Source organism: Ascidiella aspersa, chromosome 2 (genome assembly GCF_963924565.1).
Source record: "Ascidiella aspersa chromosome 2, kaAscAspe10.2, whole genome shotgun sequence".
NCBI classification, from domain to species: domain Eukaryota; kingdom Metazoa; phylum Chordata; class Ascidiacea; order Phlebobranchia; family Ascidiidae; genus Ascidiella; species Ascidiella aspersa.
Window position 1 is genome coordinate 26,207,709 of NC_139448.1, and position 27,247 is coordinate 26,234,955.

Below are 27,247 nucleotides of genomic sequence, written 5' to 3' on the forward strand. Positions count from 1 at the left end.
TCAAGATACACCTGCCATAGCTAAGCTTACCCCAAAACAAAAAAATAAATAGGTAAAAAATCAAAATATAACCTGACAAAGTACTATCTTAAACGAACTGATAGAAAACATGGATCTTAACAAAAACATCATAAATTGTAGTGTAATATGGGAACAACCAATACCAAATGAATATAAATTGACTAATCAGACATTTAATTATTGATTAACTTCACAAACTGACGAGTAATATATAGATAAAATAGCAAATAATAGAATGATCAGATTAGGATTGCTTAGTTGTGTAAAGCAGTGAAAATGTGTTTTCATAAATTAATCTGCTTCCAAATTATCATGATAAATGAATTAGAGTAATGTCACACAAGTTAAGCGATAATTTAAATGGTATGATCTAAATTATTGTACTATTCAATAACACTTTACTGAAAGCATCATAGAGTACATAATTCAATAAAAACTTGAAGGAATAATTGGACTTCTTATCCTAAATATTTCTATACTGGTTGTAATCATAGCCTAAGGCTAATATGAGGTTTATGTGGTAGGAATCAGTTCCAGGAAAATTATTTTTTGTAGTTTTAAGTGTGTCAAGTGACCTAAAGAAATTGGTTAAATCTGTCCTTCTATTACTGATAAGCAATAGTGGACAGTGTGTTCAAAATAAATATTTTAGTCTCAGGGATTTAAAACATAAAATATCAAATTATCATAATACTGCTTTCTTTTGATTCTATCAAACCTATCAGTGTTAAACTTTTATGATTTGCTTAACTTTTAAGAAATAAAAATAAACAAAAACAATAAAAGCAAGTTCTGGATCGAAAGTATTGAACATAGGTTAATCAAATACCTCTTTTTGACTTTTGTCTGTTGTATTTTGCATCCAGCTCATCACAACAAATAACACAATCAGCTCTTTACCGCCACATCTGGATAGTCGTTTAAAGTCGAAAACAACAACGTCACCAAACACCGACAAATACAAACAAACTATTCGGTTGTTAATATTGGAAACGTTACTTATTACAGAAAAGTTAATACTCGTATAAAAACAGCAAAAAATTTGTTTGTTACTTACGTTGAAAGACTTGATCATAATAATCAGTACTAAAATATAAAAAAAACATATGAAATATATTTCATGATTAAAATAAAAACTACGTGGTATAATATTAGGCCAACACGGAACAAAAAACATTTGTGTTTTGAACTTACTAAGTATGTTTGCAAGCTTTAATTAATAACAGTAATATTGTTAATCGTTGTGAAAACCAAGGACCCAGGCAGCATGTGTCACGTGACAGTTCTTTTCCCTTCAACGTAAAAATGGATCGTGCTGCTGCCCCTGTAAAGTTGGCAAAGGTAATGTTTTCCTAGCTATTCGTAATTATTATTACGCAAAAATAAAATTTTTACGTCGTTTTATATTTTCGCCAAATTACATGAATACAATTTTTTTCGTGTGTGAAAGAAGAGTACAATTCCTTTTTACTGAAAAATGTAAGTTTTCCAAATCCTCGCTCATTTAACATGCCAATTGTATAACCCTGTTGTGATCGAAACCATAATCAATAAAATAATTTTCTGCTATTAAGGTGACCAAAGTGGTCGGAAGAACCGGTTCTCAAGGACAATGTACACAGGTATGACAAAAAACTAAGGAAAATTTCATAATATTATTTGATAAGAGTTATAGTCCTTATCCCAAGTCTGTCCTGCCCTTAATCTGTTAATACCTTAATATGTGGATTTTTTTTCCTAAATACCGATAATGTAGTATGTAAATATATACAGGTTCGTGTTGAGTTTTTGGATGATTCCAGTCGCTCAATTATTCGCAATGTAAAAGGACCTGTGCGTGAAGGAGATATCCTCACTCTTTTAGAGTCTGAGAGAGAGGCAAGAAGATTACGATAAAAAGTAAGTTTTGTTTTAAGATTGCCTTTTAGTCGCGTGTATTGTGGCATTAAGTTGGACCCAGGTTGGAAAGTAAGGCCAGTTTCCATCTCAGCCTCGGTCATAGCCGCGCATTTCATGTAAAATCAACATAAAATGCGGTCAGTTGGACGGAAGTAGTGGAGTAATGATAAGGCTACAACACCTTGGTTCATTTTTATCATATCGGATTTAAATATTCTACATTATATACATAAAATGCATTTTTTAATTATTACAAGTCGTCTTTTGACTCCAAATGGAAGTGTAATGCATTCCGGTCAACAGGTTTATACTATTTTATGTCTTGTATTATAATTTACTTTCTATGTTTAATCGAGAAGTTCACAAGATAAAAAACAAGGAAAAATAATTGTAACGTAATGTCTGGCTAGCAGTCACTGGGGAAAGTATGTGAACCCATGAATTTTTTTTAACCTTTTAAAAGTGCACCCAGAAAAAAAATCTAAACTGAAAAAAAAAAACCTGGTGCACCCTTATTTATCACATCGGCATATGTTTGCAGAGTGCATCGGAAAATTATAAAGTGCACTCGAGATGCACTTTTTTACCTTTGTTGCACCCAGTCACCTGTATTTTTTTGGCTGTGCACAGCACCCACAAATCACGTCGAAATTTGCCATACTTTCTAGACTGGGCTTAAAAGTATTGTAAACAAGTCATCAAGTCTCTTGGAATAAATATCATTGTCATATAAATTGCAAATTGCTGTCTGATTATGAGCAATACCCTAACTAAAAAATCCCCAAAACGCCATATACCAGGACTGCGGAGTCGGTTAAAAATAAACTGGGTATTTCGCCAATTTACAGAACTAAAATAATGTGGATATTCAGCAATCCACTTATAGGGGTGTCGTATAATTCATTTACTCAAAATACATGGTTGGAAAATATTTCACCTTTGCAATTTCCAGTTGGCGGCCATATCAGTTATTGCGCATGTTGGACTCTGGACTCCGGTAGTTCTACGTGGCCTGAGTCCAGAGTCCGACTCCAGGAAAACAATCCGACTCCGCATCCCTGCCATATACAGTAAGCAAATTGTGTACTCTGGTCAAGTCAAGTCATTTTGCCCAAAAGACTGGTCATGTCCAAGTAATTTAAAAACGGTGACTTAAGCCAAGTCACAAGTCATTAAAGGCACACTTACTTTTAGTTTACCTTGGTTGATCTATTAGAAAGTGTCTATGTTTTGCGTAGCAGCTTTTGAAGCCAGTATACAAGTTCTTGCCATTAAATCTAAGTGTACTTTGTTTTTGGTGGTAGAGAGGGGCTTATAGAGTACACTTTAATTTCCAAATTGCCTAAAAAATCAAATTATATTAAGTTTTGAATAACAAATTTTCAAAAAGTGCTGCCCATAAACTTTATTTTTAGGCCGTAACTTCTTTTTAGGCTTACATTTTGAAGAAAATTGCCACCACAATGTGAGATTTGGTTACCACACATATCGCTTTAAAATGGACTTAGTCCATAGACCGAAATAAGTCTTCCGACATTTTTATGTCCTTTTCACACAATTTTAGCTTCTTCTGTGTATTTATTTGTTTTTATTATTTAATGGTCTTTATGCTATGGCATTATAGACCATTTTGATTTAGATATTGTTGACTTAAAGGTCTTAATATGTGTTTCCTTAAAAGCACACAGTTCTTGTCTTTCGTTTTGCAAACATATCACACTTCAATATAGTATGCCTTACAAAAAAAACTCTAAATTTAGATGTTTTGTGTTGTATTAAGTTAGTTTGATACATCACAATATAAAGCCTATGCCTTGTTTATTATTTTACTTAATTGTTTGGTATTTGTTGGTAGTGAAGGTGTCAAAACAGGACTCAGGAGTATGATTTCATGTTTGATTATGAGATATACCAGAAAAACACTAATATGTTGATCTTTTTTTTCTAGGTTATATTTGCAGTTCCCAGACAAGACTAAAGTTGGCTGTTTAAATATGTGTTGTGTACAGCAAACCTACATGCCTCAAATCTGGGACCCAACATCTGTTGAAAGGCCACCAAACCGAAACACCCGCACGAGCTTGATTCACTTGTACATTGGTGAACTAGACCACTCTTATAAATAGTTTTGCTGTTAAATATTTGTATTTGGAACATGTCATTGTATTTTGCTGTTTTGGTTTTATTTTGGGAACTGTAATAAAACTGATTATCTAGTTTTGTTGTGAAAATACATAGACAGATAACTATGTTTTATTGTGTAATCTGCACCATTGGTCAAACAATTTGATTTCTGATGTTTCGGTGTTTAGTGTGTACTGTATATTATTGCCATAGCTAAAAGCCAGATAAACGTATATAGCTAGGGACTGCCCAATATACGGTTTTAAGAAAATCAATAATTTGACACCGTTCCCTCTAAAAATCAAAGCGAAATAACATAACAATCAAGGCAAGAAATTTTTAAAAATCGCCTTATAGTAATCTGATTTAAAACACAATTCAAAGTTAAAATTACAAAATATATTCCAGTTCCAAAATATTTTATTACATAAATCCTAAAAAACTGTCTTAACAGTAGTAATTTGCCCGAATTACTTTAATAATCCAAGCTCAGACTTCTGTTTGAATTAGCTCACTTCAGTCGTTTTAAACAGGGTTTTAAAATAGTAAATACTAGACGAACTACCCGTTGAGCACAGGTTAAAAAAATGTTTACCAGTTCAATTCTAACCCGGCGTGGCCAAGGTTAAATTCAGTATATACCAATTAAAAGTCCTGTCGATTATTTCTGCAATTAGCGCGTTAACTTGCAAATAACCTGAATTATTCGTGGTTGAACAAAATGTAAGAATTCAATATGTCATTCATCACTTTTGTATAATTGCGTTGTACCATAGTAGTGTAAATTTTCTGGCCTCTTGTTGTAGCCGTTGATAATCAAAAAACGAATGGGGCAATTACCATGTAACCCAAAAGTAGGTTATTGTCACGGTTAGCGTAAGAGACATAAACGCATAAAGTCGCGCGCCCTTGGAGCGAGTGTGCAGTTTGATCTCACGACTCTATTCGTCGGCGACGATTTATTCCCTAAGTCCCAATCAAGAAGACTATTGAAGCGTGCCACAAGCGAACATTGCGTCTGACTGACTGATTTGTGCACCATGTCATGGCTTCCAAAGACTATATTGTTTTGTATTTTCTAGTCATACACAAGTCATCGACAATATTTCGGCCTTAGCTACGTTTTTTACTAATATGAATATATTATTTCGTTTCTTGAACTTTTCACCGTACAGCTGACGGGAATCAGAACAGCTTTACAAATCATGTAGCCTACTTGTTATAAGCCATTATATAGAGAATTAGTTATATTTGGCACGAGCTCGCTCGAGACAAGGGTTTTTTAAGATTTATTTTTTAATTACGCCACGTTATGACTTAACTTTGTGTCGTTATCTCCGAATAGTTTCATGGGTGCATCGCAATTCCAAAAAACTTTACCAAATGAGTCTTAAGAAAACAGTTTGAGAACCACTGTTTTAAGTAACAAATTTAAAACGTAAAGCCTAAGTGTAAGCGATCAGCTACATTAAACTCTATATTCAAGTTGAATTATTCAATAATTTCTTTGGATAACCGACAAAAACGTGATAACCGCAACAACCATCCCGCGAAAACTGTACATCAATTAAATAAAACTCCTAATCGTATTGAAGTGGCGCTTCTGGTAAAGTAACATTTAATCAACGTATGCAATTATGAGATTCAATAAGTTCTGACTAATTTATGAGATTCTATAAGTTCCGACTAACGTTAGCTGACAGATTTAGTTATTTCATGTGTCACGTTTTGAATATGATTCCAAATGACTCATGGTTTAAACAGTCGGAACAACTGAAAATGTCAGTTTACCACTATTATTTTTATTTATAAAATTACTGTTGTGTATCTTTTTCGATATTTTGTGTGAATTATAATTTGCTTTACTTTTAATCTATAGTTTTTAAGTTGGTCTAATGCAGGGGTCGGCAACCTACGGCCCGCCAATGAAAATCATCCGGCCCGCGACCTCTTTTCAAACTAGACACAAGGCCATGCATCATTTTTTAAACTTTTTGAACCATACGAAAATGCAAAAAATTTTCGAGCTTCGCGGTAGTCGTCTTGTTTTACTTTTAACTAGCCTACATGTTCATTTTGAAAAAATCTCCAAAGACCAAAGGGCCTTGCGCATAAAAAATATTTAAGTGGAAACTAATCCAACTTAATCTTTTCTCTAATGAGTTCCGTCTTTTATGATAATAATTACACCAAAGGGTATCAGAAATGTGTTTAATTTTAATTTTGTGTGTGCGCAATGCGTCACGTCTTCTTGCAAATTGAAAGGCAATTTTAACCAAACAAGGGAGATTTTTTCGCGCTTCGCGCGTTAAGTTTTTAGTATAAAATAAATGTTTGTATTTATTTGCATAAAACATTTAGGTCCGACCCCGACTCAGAGTGAACAAAAACCACACGTTTTTATAACAAAATTTTTGTGGAAATTTATTACGGCCGGCCGAGGATTTGCTTAGGTTGGTTTGGCACGCGACTAGCAAAATGTTGCCGACCCCTGGTCTAATGGGTGAATTACATTGCGAATAATTTAGGTTTATATTCAAGAATAACTTGACACACAAAAGTACAAACATTTACCTATAAAAATCAACTTTATTCTGAGGATAAAAAAAATGAAAAGTTAGTATAAAAACATTTTGCCAACTATTGCACAAATTGGAACCAAAAATCTTCCTATTTTGGTTTGTATTTTCTGATGTATTCACGAGCCTCTTCCAAAGATGCGTATTGGTAATCTGCGGTGAGTGCAGTAATCGCAGATTTGTGCAGGTTCTCAGAACGAGTAATAAAGTTCCTAAGAAAAATGCGTTAACTCAATGGGAGGAATTGCTAACGCTAGTAACTAGAAAAAAATTACCACAACCATTTTTTAAAAATAAAAGATAAAATAGTGTTTTAAGAGAATTAACAAAAATTAAAAAGTAATTACCTTGTAAAAGCCAATTGTTGCTTGAGCATATCCTGGACTGCTAAAACAGCTGGCGAATATGTTGTAAGTGATGCAAGAGTTTCATTGCTCACTAAAGGTGTTGGCTCAAATATAATTCTGTCCGCAGCACTTAACCCTGTTAATATTGATAAGAAATAGCGTTGTTCTGCGACAAATCAATGACTTTATTAGATTTCGTTTATTGGGCAGGCCTGGTTTCAAGTATTCGGTATAAACCGGGCGATGATTTTTGACCTAAAAATAACTTTCTAACGAAATGTTGATCTATTACAGCGGTTGTTAACCTTTTTTCCCTTATTACCCATTGCTGTCCAGATTAAAGTCCCATTACCCAAAATCTAATTTTATCTATTTTGCATTTTGCCATGTACTAAAAATGTAAAACAGTGTTATTCAACAAAAACAACATTTAATGTGAAAAACGACATAAAAAAATATAGTGTCACTCAGATATTTTCTCTTGTCTTTAGTACACAATCGATTCAATATTAGGTGCGATTTTGGATACTGCACAACGTAAATCTGGCTCTAACTCTAAAAACTTGTTTCAGGATTTTGATTTTAAAGCAACACTATGACGAAACAATTCTAAAAACGATAAAATATCACTGTGCTTGTTTGGTTGTTTTAAAGTTTAAACGGACTCAAAACATCAAAAAAGAGTAATAAAGCAATTCTACCACTTATAGCTGTGACAATGTTTGTTACATCTATAATTCTACATATTCGGTTTCAGCTGATTACCCACCTGCTATCCTAAAATTACCCACATGTGGGTAATTACCCATAGGTTAAGAACCGCTGATCTATTAGGAATACTTTGATTTAAACAACGCATTGTTGTATTTTCACTAGTCTCGCAAGTTTTTTCACTTATGGCACACTGATAAAGCTAACAAATCGGCGGGATACCTAGGAAATATATGTCAATTGATTGTCCCATGCAACCAAGAACAAAAACAAAGTTTTATTTTATTTATTGGGAAATTATGACGTATTATATTCCTTTCTAATAGCTCTTACGTTCTTCCTAAAATATTCTAAACAGGTAAGTCCTAAAAATTGTGCTCCCTTACCATAATAAATCAGAGGACTTTAAGGGCTTTTAATAGAATTCGGCAGTGTTGTAACCAAGTCATTTTGAAATAACTTAAGTCCCAGTCAAGTCATTTGAAAAATAACTTAAGTCCAAGTCGAGTCTTTTGCGCAAATAACAAGTCAAGTCCCAGTCCAAGTCATCGGTTGCCCAAGTCAAGTCCCAGTCAAGTCATTATGAGAGCAAGTCAATTTCAAGTCATGTCATTGACATAAAAGTAATTTGTTAAACTATTGAAATTGGTAAAATCGTCCGATCATAAGCAACAATTTAACTAAAAACTAACACAAACGCAATATACAGCACTTAAAGTGTTTAATGTGCAAAACTTAAAATAAATTTTAATGAAAAACACTTAATTTAATCCCAAGTTATTTGACATAATGACTTAAGTCCAAGTCAAGTCATTTGGGAACACACAATAAGACCTAAAAAGCAACAATACATAAAGCCCAAAAAACTATAAAACCATAGTATTAAGACAAACGACATAATAAAGCCAAATACGCAGTAATATCCAGTACAGCATACGATCAAAATCGTCTGACTAAGACCTAAATCTGTCGGAATAAGGCCTAAATTCATCAGAATTAGTTCTAAATTCATCGGAATAAGGCCTAAATTCAACGGAATAAGGCCTAAATTCAACGGAATAAGTTCTAAATTCATCGGAATAAGGCCTAAATTCAACGGAATAAGGCCTAAATTCATCGGAATAAGTTCTAATTTCAGCGGAATAAGACCTAAATTCATCCTAAATGGCCAGAATAACGCCCGAAACTGTAAGTAGAGGGTATGGGACGATCGGGGGCCATCGGTCTGGTATCGGCCGTTTTGGTGACTACGTTTGGACGCCCTAGTCTGACCGGCGCCGTTAGGGCGCCGCTGTTTCGGCACCGGATTTTTTGTCCTGTTTAGGGTTATTGGTGGGTAATGGGTGGGGTTAGAAAATGGGTTAGTGTTGAAACTTTTAGGGGAGTTAGTGATGTACTTAGGGGTGGGGTTTGGGGTTAGTTAAAGTGTCGTTTAGGCCTGATTTTGACCTTTTAGCTCTTATTCCGACGGATTTAGGACTTATTACGATTTAGACGGTACTAATACTATAGGTATTAGTCCTATTTTGGTCTTATTCCGAATTGTGTTTTATTCTGACGTTGCTGTTGTTCTTATCTTGGTCTTATGGCTGGAGTCCAGTCATTTGTCCAAAAGACTTAAGTCAAGTTAAGTCATTTTGGTCAAAAGACTTAAGTCAAGTCAAGTCATTTGAAAACAGTGACTTAAGTCAAGTCAATGACTTAAGTCATTACAACACTGGAATTCGGAAGATGAAACCGGAAAACTTTGCATTGTATTTTTTTGCCTATTTTTTTTTGGGAAACCAGCCAAATTTAATTTATAAAATGCAAACCGAGGGGATATCGATAAACAAAAAATAATTTTACAATGATATTTCATGAGATGCAAGGGAATATATCTCCCTTTCCACTTTTAGTGTATAATAATTTTGAACACTTTTGTTCATAAGTTTGGACGTTAAAAAAATATTTCGAATTTTGACTACTGCGATCGAACGTAAAATCGCATTTAAAATGTTTTAAATATTGAGGAAAGTTCTTAAAAGTTACAGCTGGTTTATTCCATACGGTCAAAATACCCGCCTTAATGTACATTTTTGTGGTATTCGTGGCACACTGGTTGCGGAGGTATCTTGACGTCGTCAGTCACTTGTTTTTAAAAAAATAATTTTCATTGTTTGTTCAAATCATAGATACACATTTAGTGAAACTTTCCTAAATCATCTGAGTGTTCATGCAGCCACATTTTAAACAAATAAAGAGTGGACAGAAAATGTTAGGGTTTTCATACCCTAAAAAGGTTAAGTACTATTATATGCACTCTTTGTGGATTAAACTAAAAAATTGTACTTTTTTATAATAGCAAAAAATTCAGTTACCTTTTGGTACAAACTTCGTTTGTTCTGTTTTCGGCTCTGTCTGTATTCCTACATTGATCTGACGAGGTGTAGTATCTTTTTCGTCAACAGATGTTTCAGCACTTTCGGATTCTGTTTCAAATGATTCTGTGTACGATGCTTCAGGCATGCTAGTGACTGTGCTTGCATCAGAGATGGATGATGTTGATGACGAGTCATCGGTTTCTGTTCAGGCAACATAAAAAAAATTAACAGTTACCCAATACTGTATATATTTTTAAAAAATTATCGCAGAAATCAGTGAAGTCTTATAGAATACTGCATAGTGCAATCAGTAAATATCTGAGTCCTCTGCTGCTTCTACACCAGAAATATGACTATTATAGTCAAATTAGGTCACAGAATAAAAAAAAGATTTTATCGCTAGATAACACAAGCCCTACATAGAAATCTGCCATTTTATACAAAAGTTAAATGTAAAGTTCTCGGATGTATAAAACCGGTAACCACAATAGGTTGACGTGCACCAAATGGCGTACTTTGCAAAGTGCAGTGTCGGAAAACGCACTGCAGACATGCCGTCATTGTAAACAACGAAACAGTTTAAGTCCCTTTTATAATAAAGACGTGCAAGGAAATTATCGATTTACCAGTTGTGTCAAGAATGATATCTGTTGTAATTATGATATTTCCTAATACCATACAAATAAAAGTTTCTCTATAGGTAGCAAATCAGCATTTGATTTAAAAAGGGTTATGTAACATTACATTGGTCATAGTATACATGATTGATTTTTAACCTTTTGACACTTAGGGGACAGTAAAAAAACACCGAAATCATTTTAGGGACAGGTAACCAGAATTCAAAAGCAACATTATTTACTACGAACGATTAACTGTTTTAAAATAATCCTAGTGCGGGGCTGAGCAATTAAAGTAACTTTTCCAGGTGGGTCGCCGAATTCCCTTTCAAATTTGCAAAACAGTAATCTTTTATAGTAATGCAATGTTAAAGCCTCATCTTGTCGTACATTCTGTTGTATGATTTGCAATCAGACAAACCACAGACCAGCGGTTAAGAACCACACCCATACACAACACAACTATTATACAATAATTTTAAAATCCACATAAACACCAACCAGTTTTAATTTCTTGAGTACTGCTCTCCGTAAAGGTTTTTATGTTTTCAGAATATTCTTCGATTTCTGATACATCATCCAAAGAAGTCCTTAAAACTTAAAAATTAACAATAATATTTAATTTAACTATTTAAAAACACAGGCAATAGGATTCAGATGTTTTGTTGTTTTTTAGCTTAACAAAATTATGTATTTTAAGTCAAGTAATCAGGTCGTTTTAACGACGTTTTTTTCATGGCCATATTACAACTATTAAATAACAATTACGAAATACAAAATTTTACCATTAAAGCCAAGTAAAAAGGTCATTCTACCAACTTCTTTTCATGACCATAATGCAACTATTAAACAACTAATAAATAAGAAAACATTTCCAATAAAGTCAAGCAAGCAGTTGTTTTAATAACTTCTTTTCATGGCAATAATGCAACTATTAAACAACTATTAAATAAGAAACCATCACCATTATTAGGGATGAAAGGACTTTTCTTCGTTGTCAATTCTGGCTTTCCAGAATGGAAAACATTGGGCAAAGTCCTCAAAGTACTTTCTGTTGGAGATTTAGCACCAACTTTTTCTCGTAAAGATTCCTCAACCAGCTCCTCAACAGAGTGAAGGTTAAACAGGTTTCCGTCGGTGATAGAGGACGAACTGTTATAAAATTGCAGCATTTAAAATAAGTAAATCGCAGAAAGACATAATAGCTCCATTTTTGTGTAGTGAAAAGAATTAAAACTAGTTAAAAACTTTTACTTACCTGCTACTCGTATCTGCATCTATGTTGAAGGAAGCAGGTAGAAGTTCGTCCACAGTCTGAAGGTCTAATATGTTAGGGACTTCCTCGATCTAAAAGCATAACATAAATAAACCCACAGAATAATTATAAACAAATTATCCATAATTTGAAATTCTATAGTTCCAATTATAGGGCATTTGTTATATCAGCACATACTCAAACTTGCATGTACTAAAAACAACAAAACTTTCCTATTCTACTACAGTTACATGTTGACAATTTTTTTTCCAAAAGTCCTTCATATTAAAAACGTTAAAATGCTAACAATACTAAGAATAATATGAGCGATAGATCTTAAAAAAAGAAATTTTTGATTAGAGGTAAATTTTAAATTCATACCTCGCCTTCATCTGGGTAGATTTCATCTAAGGTCCTAACATTGTGCAAGCTGGAAGCTGGCAAGATGTCATCCAAACTGCTTATTTCATCTTCGCTGGGTGTATGTTGAGGTAGAAAATCATCCAGAGAAACTTCATCTGAACTTTGCTTTTCTTGCACTAGATTGGTTGCGAACGACTGATACAATATTACACAAAAAATGAGTCACTTTAAATAATAATTGTTACCACTAAGTCTATTTTGCTGTGGAAAAAAAATATTTTTTTTAATATTTGAAATATAAAACAAATACTCACAACTGTCTTTTTTGATCCTGATTCTTTCTTTTGGGTGTCAGTAACAGTGGCTATTGATTTTGGGGCAGAGAAGGTCTAAAAACAATGTTTCAATAACATTGCAATGTCTCAAGTGTACATTTGTTTGCATATTTGAAGAGGTAATTTAGTATTTGCAAAATTTGAAGATGGTTGAATATATAATTTGTACATATAAAAATATTATTTATTAAGACAACACCATACCTCAGCAGATTTCACAAAGTTTCGGTTGTCTTCTTCAGATGATGAGTCATCCAAAAACTTGTACTGCGCTTTTCTTTCTTCCCTAAAATTTGGAGTTGGTCTTAGTTTAAATTTACTTTAGTTGAACTAAAATTGAATAGAAAATTCCTATTTGCATTAATACTCATATGTATCTAAGATGTAAATGAACTAACCTCATTTTTTCTGCATCTTTCTTTATTTCAAAATCAGAGCTGATTTCTAAATCAGATACAGACAGTGAAACCTACAAAACAAAAGGTGGCAGGGATATTGTCATTTAATTCACTTTGAAGCAGCATTTTATTATTCTTTCATAATAATATGCAGTAAACATATTTTATGTTGCTACTTATGTTTTTTGTTTTTAGCATCACTGACCCTTTCAGTTTTGTGTCGTGAAAGAATTTGCTCTTCCAGCTGAGCAAATCTGCTAACAGCACTGCCGCCTTGTATGGTTCGTGAAATTTGTGGTTCCTTCATTCCGTGTGATGTTTTGGGTCGTACATCTTGTAACGCTGAGAATCTATGACAAAATAAAATTGTCAGTTTAGTTGTGTAACATTTATATACAATTTTTTGTATAACTTGAGTGCAAGTAATGTCCTTGACTAACGATCTAATTAAAGTTAACTCAAAAGTAACTCTTTTATTTGTGTTTAACCTCTCTTTGGGTAGTAGATTGCCATCATCTTAACTAAGGCGTTTCAATATAAGTTTGTGCATTAACTGAAGATAATACAAGCTCGTATTGGAACATCTTAATCAAGATGATGGCGATCTACTCGACCCTTTGGCTTTGCAATTTAACCTCTCTCATATTGCAAAAGTTTAAATTTAATTTAATGTTCAAAAATAACATATTTCTTAGGATGGTTAAGCATTTTATTAAACTTCTACTTTTCCATTGTTGTAGGTTTATTAGAAATTGCGTTCTTGCTGCCACTTGGTTTCTCATTTTTGATATAGTGTGAGGCGGAAAACGATTCATCACTGGAACTGTCCATAAAGGAATATTTCTTTGTTTCCTTTTCTGAAACCAGAACAGAAAGTGGTTAGAGCAGTAATTCTCGCACTTTGTTCAATCAGGATCCAATATGATTTTCAAAAAGTGTCAGGTCTTACCAGAACTACTACACATCATAAGAAAATGTATCTGCTCTGTCATTATAAAAACATCCAAGTCCCACCAACATTTGCCACGCCCACCAGTAGGTTGCATGCCATGCTTTAAGACCGAGAGTTAGCCAACCTACAAAATCTCATCCTATCTCATCCTACAATTTCAATGGTAAAATAAACATATTTATTCAGCATTCAAAAAAAATTACCACTAAACTAAGATAGGTCTATATTTTAAGAATATCAACAATAAAAAATAAAATTAAAAAAAATATTAAAATGCAATATTCATATCGCCAAATATTACAAGATAAAAACATTTGCCAACAGCTTAACCAACAAGTTGGGGTAGGCCTTGATCTCACCGATATGCACCGCCTAATTTTTAGGTTAAATGGTTGGCAAATGTTTTAATCTTGTAATATCTAAATGCTAAATAAATATGTTTATTTTGCCATTTAAATTGTAGGATGAGATTTTATAGGTTGAGTAGCTCTTCCTTTTGAGAACCACTGGGTTAGAGGTTTACAACAAAGGATTGACTGACAAGTTTCTTATTTATTACAACTAATTCATTCAAAGTTGCCTATGGTAATAATATGGTAATAATACAAAAGAAGGTTTGCTTTGGGAAAGAAGACACAGGAATGGGATAATGGCAAATGGAATATTTTATTAAGATGTGCCACAGATCCTGTCCCAACAACAATAATTGTAAGGTTGGACCCCAAAATTTAAGCCTACCAGGTTAAAGCTTTTAGAGAATGTCAATTGAATAAGGTAATAGGCTGTTGCTTAAAAGTTTCATAATATGTTACTTACGTTTCATAAATTTAAATGTTTAGTTCAAATTTGTTCAAAAATAAAAGTTTCATTAGAAACTCAACAAAAAAAAATTTGATGAATAGGATCAATTGTTAAAACTTAATAACATCTTCTATGTTCCGACAATAGTAATAAGAAGTGCACAGTTCAAAATATCTGAACAAGAAATCACAAAACTTGTATGAATCAAATAATTTAAAAAAAATCGTCCAATGTGGCTATGTTATTTTGTATTAGCTCAACTTACGTTGCTGCGGCTTTCTTGACTGCATCCATTGTCCAGCACTTATACCTGTTGCTTCTGGACTACCAACACGCTTTGGTGGCATTTTCCGTAACATATTTACAAAATAAAACAATTTACAATACTGCAAAACAGTAACAAAAAACAAACATACATATCCTAATCCTCAACATGATTCATGATATATTGAGTCCAAGTGTGGTGAACACAAATTTAAATGAATTGTTTTACTTTGTATTTAACACCTTAAATATGAATACCCTGCTTTCAACTTGTGTTACCAGTCTGATAGCATTCCGTACCCTTCTCACCAAAGTTGTTTGGCATGGAATGTTTTTCCCAATCAATGCCAGTCACATGATTCGGTGTGAAATATCACTGTGTTAGAATGAATAAAAGCATTTCTGGTGTACATCTCACAGAATTGTGGCATAAGATTTTGTCAAAAAAGGGTTAAATATGATCAATAAGACCCCACAAATACACCAGTAAGAGTGCCGAAAAAAGATTCACAACCCACAAAAAAATCCCACAAACTGTAGTTCAAGGCTTTTAAAATAATGCCTTATCTATGCATAATATATTGATTAACTGTTAATTCTCCTGATCAACCTTTATAGATTTAAAATGTTTTTCTGAAGTTTCGATCTTAATTTTACTCATAAATATTGATTTATATATATACAGCCTTCTTTTACTTTTAGTTTACCACCTTGTGATTAACAGCTGTAATTGACAACAAAAGTTGTGAGGACGCCAAAAGAGTGCTAAGAACATTGGTCAATTTTTATTTCTCAATCTGTATGTGCTGATAAAATATTGCAAATTGTGTTGCTTAATTGCATTATGTACAGACAATTCAAATAGATTTTAAGCACCAAAAACTACTTAACATTTTGTTAAATGTGACAAATTTGTGGGCCAGTCTGCATTTCATGGCACTTCATGCCAAGATCTTGGGTCTGCAGCAACAAATTTTGGACACACCTTAGGTTTGAAATCCATCACAATTTAGGGTTTAAGTGCGCAGTATACACAATTATTGCTTTCGAAAAAATATCGGTTATGCCCCTGCCACATTATGCAGACTGGTCTGAGGGCTTAAATCCATTGTTTCTTAACTATTTTAACCGTATGGTTTATGTAAACAGTACAGGTAGACATATAAAATCTGGCAATGTGCGACGTCTAGGGTTCCTCTCCGGGAATGTTACAACGGGAAATTCCCGGGATTTCCCGCGAATTAACAATCCCGAATCCCGGGAAATTTCTTTTATAATTCCGGGTATTCGGCAATCTAGCAAAACTTTAAAAATATTGCCGTTTTTGACTAATATAAAGAAAAAAAATAGTACCAACCGCAACCATGTTAACGTCGTTGCCTGAGTTGTTTTATTTGCGTTTACCAGCGGAAAAACCTAATTACATTTATTCTAACAAAAAAAATGCGTCATAAATAAGGGTCCTGACTCGTATTAGAGAAGGTCTGGGGCTCCTTTAGTTATGAACGTATAAATTAATAAAAAAAAACGGTCTTTAAATACCGCTTACCACAACGCAAATTATTTGGGTTAGAATGCGGGTTAGCGTTTGGGTGAGGGTGGGTCAACCGTTATTATTAATTATAAACATAATAATACTTGACCCACCCTCACCCAAACCAGCACCTTAACCCAAACAATGTGTTGTGGTATGCGGTATTTCTTTCTTTTGTTTTTATGCATAACTTTCTACGTACATAACTGAAAGAACGCCCATAAATGAGCTTAATTAAATGTTTGAAGCTAAAATATAAAAAATACCAACCTCAAAATGACTTTTTTATGTATAATTTTTTCGTCGGGATCCCGGGATTCCCGGGAAGTTTCATTTTTCAATCCCGTTTCCCGGGAGTGAAAAAATCCGGGAAAAAGAGGAACCCTAGCGACGTCCCTATAGTTTTTAGTATTTGAGTAGTATTCAGGTATTTTTCTTAAATTTAATTTTTTCAAGTTTTTTTTTGGTTAGGCATCATAGTAGCAAGTACTATATGGCCCATAGGTTAAGCCGAAATGAAAAGAAAAAAAAAAACACAAAAACTGTAACCTAAACAATAACTTTCGATTATGAACACAGAGCACAAAAAGCTGAAACACTTTCGGTAACAACCTTTGTCTACCAAAAAGAAACTGAAATGAGGTACGAACCACGAAGTTAAAGTTAAATAATGTACAACGCTATGTTAAGCAATTTAAACTCGTTTTCATATTATTATATTGGGTTTGTAACTACCGACTTTCTTTCAAATTTGGGTATTACCCTATTTTATTACCCAACCTAGCATTTTTTTTATTGTATACGGATTTTAATTAAACGTCGGAAAGTAGGGATGTCCAATACTTAGATATACCTTCGGAAAATCCTGGATACGCCCCCGTTCTTGTGCATTGCTATTACTATACTGGTGTATACGAAGGTATTATTAAATTGTTAAAGGTAGGCTATATAACGGGGGAAAAGGTTTTAGTGAATTATTTACTTTTCGCAACCGAAAGCGTTTTTTAAAAACGTTTTACGTAACGCTAGACGCGTCTAATGTGAACGAGCCTTAACAAGCACTGGCCTACATTATGTGCATTTTCATTTCCTAGCATTCAATGTGAATCTAATTGTTGCGTCACTTTAACATACGTCTGGTCCTGTAGCAAGATGAGTGTATTAGCTAGTTCAGAGCAAGCAGTCGAACCGAACCCGAAGCGGCACCGAATCGGTTTTGGGCCGATTTTCTCCGAACCTGAACCGTTTTTTGTAAGATTTTAGTAACTGAACTGAATGTTTTCAATGAATCTGAACCTTACCAAACTGAACCTACCAAAAAGGTGTTTTACTTTAACATGACGTCACAACTTTTGTTTTACGGACCACGATCAAAATTTTATAAAACAAATGAATTCGTTAAATAAAACGGTCCTTTTTTATTTTGGAGATATTTCAATATTGAGCTGCATGTTTTTAATACGGTACTTCTAGGAAGTTAGATAAATACAAGTCACAATTCAATAGTTCTCTATATTTATTGACCCATATTTTAAGGTTTAACACTACTAATGTAGTATCCCAACCGGAGCTTCATTAACGGGTTTTGAAAATAAATTTAGTCGAACCGAAGCTGAAGCGGAAATTCTAGATTGCTCACAACCGAAACCGGAACAAGTCATGAGCTATGAACAGCTTAAATTGATGACCGTAAGGTCCTTTTTCTGTCCTTGTGCTATTCTTTGTGCTATTTTTTTTTTATGTTGGCAAAGATGCACAAAACTATATTGAATCTTGAATTACGAGTCTAGTAGTAAAGGTGTAGCGCACGGCTATTTACCGACTAAGAGATTTTGTGTTTATTGTGCAATTTACGCTGTAACGGCTTATGCCCCAGATTTATTGTTTACTCGCACCAAAGTGTAAATGCTAAATGTGCTGTTCCGCGATTATCTCGGCGGTCAGCAGTTCGATTGTCTGTGGCTACTTAGGCCGCTGTCCGCTTGTAAATGGGACCTCTTCTCAGTTAACGTGTTGTGCGGTTGACAGCGCTGTGCTGTTCACAGCGCTGTGTTGTTAACAGTGTTGATTGTCCGCCTTCCATAGTTTCAACTGGGTGTTTCGCTTATCAGATAATACAATTCTATTAACCTATACGTCTTGTGGTTGGCTAACGAGTTATACGCTCGCAACCTTCAAGCAACCTCAAAGAGTAAGAAGCTTCAACCCAACCAAACTAATCTCGTGCCCCACAAAGGCATGTCAAGCTGAAATATTTAGGCTAACTTTTAAGTTGTTTTTTAACCTGTTTTATTAGCGCCAGAAAGTCAAACGTCTCTACAACTCGCAATATTTTGCAATATTTCGAAAAATAAACCAATGCTAACTAGCGACGGTGCTCTTGAGCTTCTCGATCGGCGACACCGTCATCAGTTCGGATTTGGCTTGACACTCGGCCGCGTTGATCTTCATTTTCGCGTTGCCCGTCCTGGACAGGGTGACGTCACACAGTGACATTAGTCCGTCCACCATCAACCGTGGCGAGATGGCGTCCGCCTGTGCCGCGTAACGCAGCGTGTCACCGAGAATCTTGGGCTTGGGATAGAGCGTACCCACGGACGCGGACCAGCGCACTTTGGACGGCCTACTATTAGGCAGCGGCTCCAGCATCTCGTTATTGTCACCGCCTTGCTGTTTTTCGAACATAATAGCGTCGCGGACTCGTTTGGTTTGTGTCGTTTCCGATGCGTTAGCGAAGCCGCTCGGATGCTGGTTGGTAATCGTTTCGTCCAGCAGGCCGACGGCTGCGAGGAATTCAGCCGAACGGCATTTACGACGAGATTCGAACCTGGACCTTTGGCTTTGTGTGGTCGGCTGGCGTCTCACGTGTCCTTTCAGCGGCAACGGACCCTGTTTAAACTCGACCTGGGCTTGATGCTGATTTAAATTCTGCTCAGGCAGGATAAACTTCTGACTGCGTTTGGAATTAGCAGCGAGCGAGGCGGCGAGAGAATTCGCCAAGTTTTCGGCGCTGAGGTGTTTTAGCGACCGCTCCAGGGCGTCTCTTTTTGCTTCGGTTTTCTCGGCAACGCCACCGTTTTCCATCATCGAGGGCACGCCTGTGAAAAACTTGAGCTGTGGTGGTTTCGGAAAAACGGTGAGGAGGGTCTCAAGCACATCGTCACTGCTGGTCGTCGATGTGGCTACTACGCTGTTGCCGTTGGCGGGCTCTGCCTTGGAATTTTGAACGATCTGTTTTGTTTCGCCTCCTGTGGCCAGGGCCAGGTCTTGTTCAGAGCCAGGCCTGGGGATTTTAAGTGTAAGCAGATCACCGCCGGAAGTGATGTCATTGGCCGAAACGAGGGGCGTGGCAAATGAGCAGAAGGTCACAGGTGCCGGTCTGGTCTTTTTGCTTGGAACGCTCGCATTGACCGCTTCCGAAATTGAAGCGACGTGGTGATATCTGAGGGCAACTGGAGTAGGCACGTCCTCTGTTTGACAAAGAAAATGCGTGAAATAAGTTTAAAAGACAACAGCCGCTGGTACTGTTGGTATTGCGTAATTTCGTTTTTGTTTGATGGATGTTTTTTACGTCATAGTTCAGCATTGGATTAAAAAGATAAAAAGCCATGCATGAAATACTTTATCTGTTTAATGGTGTTTTCCTCCATGGGCTGAGTTGCTGCACTTGCAATTGAGTTTCTCCGAATCTTAGTAATATTAACACTTAAAGCACTTAAAACACGACCACAGATCTGGGAGTCAACCATTTTGCGCAGTACCTTTGAGAGGCAGCTTAATTCGTAGGGCGGTAACGTCGTTCGCTTATTCAGACATAATGACTTAAAGCAAAGCTTTTAGTTAACTTAACGCTTTTTTAACATACAAATTTAAATAATGATAGCGTAATGGTCACACCACTACGCGAAAATTCCCAGCGATCTCTTATTGGGGGTGAAACAGTAATTAAATATATGACAAACGTTATGTTATTATTTATAAAGATTCTTGAAAAATATTAGTGATCTTCCCCCTAAAATCGTACGAAAACGGTATAACTTTACTACATCGACCGCCCAGAGGATTGAAGCCACGCCATTATTCTTTAAAGGTAAATAATTGCAACCAAACCAATCTAAAATATAAGAACTGTGCGATAAAAGACGTCAAACGAAACCGTCAAAACTAGATTCAAAACGCATTGAAAATCTGTTGGCCTTTTGCTGCAAAACAACTTTTACCTCCGTTCGATTGTTGCGTCAAAGGACGCGCATAAATCTTCGAAGAGTGGTGTGGGAAAGCGTTGGTAATAGAGTAGACGCCACTCGGATTGCTTTTGAAAGAATGGTCGCCCGATTCGCTGCTGACTTGCCCGAACTCTTTGCGGATCTGCAAAACAGCATTGGGGAATTTTTACGGTTTGATAACCCCACAATAGGACACAAAACACCAGGAAAAACATTGTGTGCTTAGTCATTATTTGGGCGATTATTTTTTGACCTAAAAAATTAGAAATTTCGACCCGAAAAATTAAAATTTTGACAAATTTTGACCTAAAAATATATTTTTTGACGTATTTTGACCTATAGAAAATGAATTGATTTCAACAACTTATTGTTATTTGAAGTACTGCATTAGTGCCTTGAGGTCGTCAACCACTCGTTTTTGCTGTTTTACTGACTACCGGTGAAACAAAATTCAGTCATTTTTTTTAGTTTATGCAATACTCTTGGGAATGCGCGGTTGATATTTTTGTCATTTCAAAAAAAAAGTACAAAAATACCAAAGAAAAACAAAACGCTGGTTATTTTAGTAAATGTTGTGTAAAAATTTGAAATACAAGGTATAAAAGGTAAAAATAGCAAAATACTGTTCAATACATTTTTTTAAAACGTTAACTGTAAGACAATTTAAAAATACTGACTATATTTTTTTAATTTTGTAAACGATGTATATATGCATTTTTAATCGATTTTGACTTAAAGACTTTTGACAAATTTTGACCTAACGTGTAAATTTTGACACAATTTTGACTTTTTTTGACAAGTCAAAAATTAATCGACCTATAGTCATTATCTGCATTCTTACTGTAAACACGCCAATTTTAAAGATGTGCTGTCTTTCAAAAAAACACCTTGTCCATTCGGCTTTCAACGTTGGTAAACGTTACATAAACAGAGAAAAAATAGGTCAACAGTTGTAAAATAACCTCACGGTCAATATGAGATAAATCATTTTTCTATAACCTCTGTGCACAGGGTACTGTGATAAACATATTTGTTATTTATCGGGTTCAAATCAGGCAAAATAAACACAAAACACATTTTTTCGGTAAACTAATTTCTGCCTGAATGACTTTAAAAGTCCAGTCAAGTAATTTCAAAAAGTTAAGGACTACTTAAGTGCTCTTGAGTGACGTCAAAGTCTTAGTGATCAAAACATTCTAAAAACCTTAAACTACGATATAAAAAAACAAATTATCTTCCGTTTATTTGAATGCATAGCGCCATCACACAAGTTATTTAATTCTGGGCAAGCGCCAAATATAAGCAATTACCTGCATTCTTCGCCGAAATAGGTTAGCAAGCGCCAGCACATAGCTCGGCGTGTTATTGGAGCCGTTCACCTTCGAGTCGACCTGCTCCTTGACTTTGGACAGGGTCTTAGACTGAGCACGTTGGTCGAACGCTGACAAGCCGGAACCGGGCCCGTTGTTCTCATAGAGTCTCATGATCTCCGTTTCCACGTCCGCGCTCCATTCGCGTGCCACCTTCTTAGGCGGCCGGTGCGAATCGCCGCTACTGGCCAAAGTCGAACTGACCGACGCCGCGTCCGAATGCTGCTGGTGACTTCCACGCTGGCCTTTTGAGTTCAAGGACAGCTTGGGTAGTAGGCGTTGACCGCTGCTGGACGACGAAATTTGTGAAGCGCTTTCGTCAGTCAAGTTGGGCGGCGACGTTTTCGCATTTCGGTCCGCGAGCTGCTTCTGGCTTTCGGCGATCGTCGGGCTTTTTACTTTCCGCGGCGGCGCGCTTTGAGCAGACGACTTGCCTTCCTCCGTTATAGCCACTTCAACTGCTTTAACGGCGGTAGTGCCGACTTCCTGGTTATCTCTGTCGCCGTGACTTTCCCGGACGAATTTCCGCCTGTCCTTCAACGACGAGCAGCAGAGCGAGGTGACGTGTTGATAGCGGTCCTCGTCCGCCCCTTGAGTGTCGCTCTTCGCCGATGACGACAAAGCGGCCTGTTCTTGTTGTTTCGATTTTGACGTTAGCGAAAGTTGCTGCTGTGAGGCGGAGGCGGCGTTGGTTGCTTGTTGCCTTTTCTGTCGCGTGCTGTTGCTGGTTGTGCTGTAGCTGTGGTTGGCGGTCTGGTGGCCTGAGGTTGCGGCCCGTGCGGGCGGCGGTGTAACTTGTTGCGGTTTGGTGATGCCCCGTGATCGGCAAAAGTAGAACAGGTCTGCCGATGCGAACAAACACATTAATGTTGTGGTCATGTGTAGGACATTAAGCATACAATGACCATATATTAATGTAATGTGATATATGCGACGATTTGTCAGACCTAATAGGCTATAATTACTATACTAAAATATCGTATATTCGACTGATCATAAAATAGGTGCCATTGATGTTTGTTCATGATATTGTTTTTTATTGGAGTAAAGTTATTTAACTTACAGGTTCATTAATTTCATGTTTAATCCTGTGATTTGTTTCGTAGTATTTTTAAACAATTTCGCGCCGAGCGTGATTTGAAAAAAAAACAACGTTCGAATGTTTGGATGAGAGGCTTCTTACATTCTGAAATTTTTTTTATGAAATTTTAACACGAACTTTAGGTTAATGTCGCTTATTTTCATTTTGGATTGATTTTATCCTTTAAAAAACGGTTACCAGGTAGAAATACTTGTGAATTTAACTCGAAACCGCAAAACATATTGCCGCGAAGTTTTGTGAGATGGCCAAGTACAAAACCTTTAGGTCGTCTTAAAGATGAAAAAAGTGATAAAACGACTCGATCAAAGACAAAACTCGACAATAAGGTTCAATTCTGAGCTTGCCAATGTTCATAAAGTTTTACTTTACCCGCTTCTTCGTCGTCGCTACTTTCGGCCTTCCAAGGGGAAAAATGCAGCCAAAGCTTCTTCTTTCTGCATGAAATAAAAATATGTTCTGGCGGAAATATTCACACAAGGCCTCCGCGTTTACAGGCAGGCAACTGTTCACAAAAGCCATTATCACATTACGCGCCCAGCCGTGTCGGATTTCGGTCCGTATTGTCAGGCGACATTAAAATCCTTGTCGAACAGCAGTTTGGCGAAAGGTCGAACGAAAGATAATGTGACATAAATGGTCAAAGGTGACAGAGCTTACCGCCGTAGTATGGAGTAAAGCGACCTTGCCTTTAACCAATACAAAACAAGCGCCACTTCCTCAAAGCGTACACTTTATTGTTGATTATATCGAGCTATACTATTTGGAGAGCTTACTTGTTCTTTGCCGTTTTTGCACGGTGATGCGAACTTTTGTGTCGTCTGCTTGAAATCGTGCTGCCGAAACTGCTACGGGTATACGTTGATGAAGACATGGGAAAAGTGGGCTCGGGAGTCATGTTTTACTCACCAATCCATCGTTCCAATACTTGACCGCGTCTAACGTTAAAGCGGATCAGAGAGAGTGTTGACTGTAGATGACAGTTTAACTGTTTCGTTTTTAACTATAGCCACATGAAACACATGAAAAACATATATTAATTACATAACCATCGACGATTGGACGCTTATTTTAGTTGAATGTACATAACCACTGTACACTAAAATTAACGAAAAGGTCCGAACACAATTTGACCAATGAACAATAGCTTCTATAAACTTTCAACTGTTTCACTTACGTAAAAATGCAGCCTAACTTGTGAGGCCTCAGTCTGTTCGAATATAATCCAGTCTTAAGCCTTATCATAAGAAAAATTGTCGAAGCCCGCATTCTCTATTGTCGAGGCCCTCAACGACCGCGCTGTTTTTACAAATTTCTCGAGGTAAAATCTGACTACGCCTGTTATCCTTTTGGGCTGATTCGCTTTATGGCTTCAAGCGAGTCGACATAGGCCATATGAATGCTGCCTCGTCTTTTGTCTGGTCGCAGGGCATGATACTTCGGACGTGATGCCCTGGTTTTCAGACGCTTACACCTTGTGCCGCCGCTGTATAATGCGCTACTGTCCAAATGATTACAACGTGCTGCTGGTACGTCGCGCAATTAACAATGTTCGACGCTGACAAACGAAGCCCTGCCGGCGTTGGTCACTTTGCTTTTCGTCTTTCTCCAAGTGGTCGAGTGCCTGTTTCACGGCGATATCTCGCTTTTGCCATCGAGTAGTGCCCGACAGTTGTTGATTTTGCTCTCAGCACTACACCACGCATTGGCGAGCGACATACGGTGGTTCTCCAAACAAACGTAATAACAGCTGAAAATTAATTTTTATTTCGAAAAAACTACCGCAATATTATGCCTGGCAGCAATAAAAACTCGAAATTATGGTAATTATTTTGTCTTAGCATTCGTTTTCTAATAAAGTTTAATTATGATACAAAGCACAGACTGTACGATTATTACCTGTGGCACATTTAATAAAATATTTAACTAAATTTTCAAAAAAAAACTGCCGAAGCTGAATTACGAATCAAACTACTTACAAACTATATAATAGTTGCTCCCTTGGCGCTTTTGTGCCGCTTAGTAAAAGTCATTGTCAAAACTCCACGACGGTTCAGTGCGTCTATTGATCCACTTGTTTGTACAATTAAGCAAATATAGGCCCCTGCCTTGTTGCTTGTTTATTTTACCCAGACGAGTAGGAAATTAAAAGTGTTGTGCTGTTAATTACAGGCGAAGACGTGAACGCTGTTTATAATGAAATATAGAACTGGTGATAAGCGTACGGCAAATAAAGTATTTTAAAATATAGAATGTTCTGGATGACATAATCCAGAAAAGTGCGTGACAAAGACAAAATAAGTTCCGAATGGCAATAAAATAAAGACTAACTAATCAAAGCATACCAGGAATAGTTTATACAAATAATTTAACTTTCATAAAACCGAATAAAACGTAAGTACAACCAAATATACTTTGTTAGTTCGTCGATATGGTGCGTCTAGGGTTGCTAACACTTTGTATTAAAAAAAGACTGCATATTTATCTATATAACTTACTTATATATAAACTTACGTACTCTTTCGTATAGTCTATAGTGGAATGCGTCAGGCTATCCTTGTCAGCTTGTAACCTTGTATGTGTTAGTAAATAAAACGAAAAAAAGTATTGCGTTTTTTAGTTCGTGTTTAAGAATAAAGTCAGAAAAGTAACTATATGATTCAGTCATCGCTGCAGTAATTTATCTTGAAACATTGCTTATTTGGCGTCTCCTGAAACTAAAACATAAGACAAGCAATACAGAACTACTTTACCACCTCTTTATTCCACAAGGTGCGACTGAGTCTACTTTGCCTCTGCTAGAAATCACGTCGCTAACCTACGATGCAGTGCATTTGTTTTTTCGTACAATCATAAAATCTGTAAAAAAAATTGAACTATGTTCAAGGATTTATTTTTGAGCTAAGTATAACTTACAACTAATTTTTAACAAATTTTTATTCTTGACACTAGGATTGCTAGAGAGCTGCTGTGGTAACTTTACGTGATACCCAATATAGCTTTTCGGGCAAGAAACATTTTGCCCATATTAAATTCCTCTTTCAAATTCAGCCAAAACGCGTAAATTTTACCCAAAATTTTCCTGAAACCTTCGGTTATTCATTAAAACACGTGTAACTGACTACACACATCACCACCAAAATGCCAATCACCATACATTATGAAAATACTTTTATGAACACGACGTATTTAAATTCGAGGCATAAGAATTGGTAGAGCATGGTTGTCTTACAGAATAGGGGGAAATTGTGACGTCGTGAACAGCATGAATTTAAATACAAACATCCTTAATCGAGTGTCATCAATGACAGTAAATGCTTCAGGCCCTGGTCATCGAGTTTGCTATGTGCAGTTCAATTTCTATTAGCATTGTGTGTAAAATATAGAAGTTATTTGATTAGCGTATTTTCAGTGTTACAAAGTGGTAGTTTTTATGTTGATAATTCAATTTCATTAGAAAACCCTGCCGATTTTTTTGTAATTAATAATACTGGAAAAGTGTATCTATTAATAAACATATATTTTTTCTAATTATTAACCTAACTTAAAGGTTTAGAGAAATTGTTTATTCCTTTAATTTAACGCACTGTACCCATGAAAAAGCACGTACACGTACGGCGCGAGGTTTGTCATTCAAATATGGGGATACAAATGCAAAAGTTGTCCAACGATGTATGGATTTCTAGTTAGAATTAACCGCAAAAAAGTGACAATTTTTTCTAAACGAATAACGGGATTTAGTCAAATATTTATAAAAGCAATAAATTCGTTTTCGGATAATAATTGAACAGGCTTGTTGATTTCAGTTTATAATTTTTTTTAACTGACTGTTAATAAACTTAAATCGGAGTGGCCATGTGATTTTTTTCATAAGATTAAAAGGACATAGCGTGGGCCTAGTTCGACATGTTTGATTAGCCTACATCATTTAAACGTGTGTTAGTAATCTATTTTATTGAAAATCAGGATTTAGGGGCCTAGGCCATTAA

General features: G+C 35.8%; 3 protein-coding genes across 3 annotated transcripts; 1 reads left to right on the forward strand and 2 right to left on the reverse strand.

The window, feature by feature from the left end:
* Positions 1-1,309: 1,309 nt before the first annotated feature.
* On the forward strand, positions 1,310-4,137 carry LOC146164538 (small ribosomal subunit protein eS28). Its single transcript, XM_083381975.1, has 4 exons — positions 1,310-1,362; positions 1,596-1,643; positions 1,795-1,920; positions 3,869-4,137. Exons 1-3 carry the CDS (start codon positions 1,327-1,329, stop codon positions 1,915-1,917), a joined length of 207 nt encoding a protein of 68 aa, XP_083238101.1. The 5' UTR covers positions 1,310-1,326; the 3' UTR covers positions 1,918-1,920; positions 3,869-4,137.
* Positions 4,138-6,580: 2,443 nt separating this feature from the next.
* On the reverse strand, positions 6,581-15,142 carry LOC146164539 (uncharacterized). The gene is made up of 13 exons (XM_083382549.1): positions 15,031-15,142; positions 13,737-13,869; positions 13,218-13,362; positions 13,013-13,083; positions 12,819-12,900; positions 12,594-12,668; positions 12,298-12,474; positions 11,920-12,008; positions 11,626-11,813; positions 11,163-11,258; positions 10,042-10,245; positions 6,971-7,106; positions 6,581-6,835 (listed from the first exon to the last, which is right to left on the reverse strand). Exons 1-13 carry the CDS (start codon positions 15,122-15,124, stop codon positions 6,715-6,717), a joined length of 1,611 nt encoding a protein of 536 aa, XP_083238675.1. The 5' UTR covers positions 15,125-15,142; the 3' UTR covers positions 6,581-6,714.
* Positions 15,143-18,924: 3,782 nt separating this feature from the next.
* Positions 18,925-24,156, reverse strand: LOC146164540 (uncharacterized). Its single transcript, XM_083380753.1, has 5 exons — positions 24,035-24,156; positions 23,631-23,695; positions 22,100-23,001; positions 20,784-20,931; positions 18,925-20,033 (listed from the first exon to the last, which is right to left on the reverse strand). The coding sequence occupies exons 1-5, from the start codon at positions 24,154-24,156 to the stop codon at positions 18,925-18,927; spliced, it is 2,346 nt and encodes a 781-aa protein (XP_083236879.1).
* Between the last annotated feature and the right edge of the window lie 3,091 nt (positions 24,157-27,247).

What these genes read in the sequence shown, in the direction of transcription:
- LOC146164538 (XM_083381975.1), top strand. Translation starts at nt 1,327, where the DNA reads ATGGATCGTGCTGCTGCCCCTGTAAAGTTGGCAAAG. An exon ending in CCCCTGTAAAGTTGGCAAAG is followed by an intron (nt 1,363 to 1,595) that starts GTAATGTTTTCC and finishes TCTGCTATTAAG; the next exon opens with GTGACCAAAGTGGTCGGAAG. An exon ending in CTCAAGGACAATGTACACAG is followed by an intron (nt 1,644 to 1,794) that starts GTATGACAAAAA and finishes AAATATATACAG; the next exon opens with GTTCGTGTTGAGTTTTTGGA.
- LOC146164539 (XM_083382549.1), bottom strand. Translation starts at nt 15,124, where the DNA reads ATGTTACGGAAAATGCCACCAAAGCGTGTTGGTAGTCCAGAAGCAACA. An exon ending in GATGCAGATACGAGTAGCAG is followed by an intron (nt 11,814 to 11,919) that starts GTAAGTAAAAGT and finishes ATTTTATAACAG; the next exon opens with TTCGTCCTCTATCACCGACG. An exon ending in AACGAAGTTTGTACCAAAAG is followed by an intron (nt 7,107 to 10,041) that starts GTAACTGAATTT and finishes CAATATTAACAG; the next exon opens with GGTTAAGTGCTGCGGACAGA.
- LOC146164540 (XM_083380753.1), bottom strand. Translation starts at nt 24,156, where the DNA reads ATGACTCCCGAGCCCACTTTTCCCATGTCTTCATCAACGTATACCCGT. An exon ending in TAGCGACGACGAAGAAGCGG is followed by an intron (nt 23,002 to 23,630) that starts GTAAAGTAAAAC and finishes TCGCATCGGCAG; the next exon opens with ACCTGTTCTACTTTTGCCGA. An exon ending in GACGCAACAATCGAACGGAG is followed by an intron (nt 20,034 to 20,783) that starts GTAAAAGTTGTT and finishes TTTGTCAAACAG; the next exon opens with AGGACGTGCCTACTCCAGTT.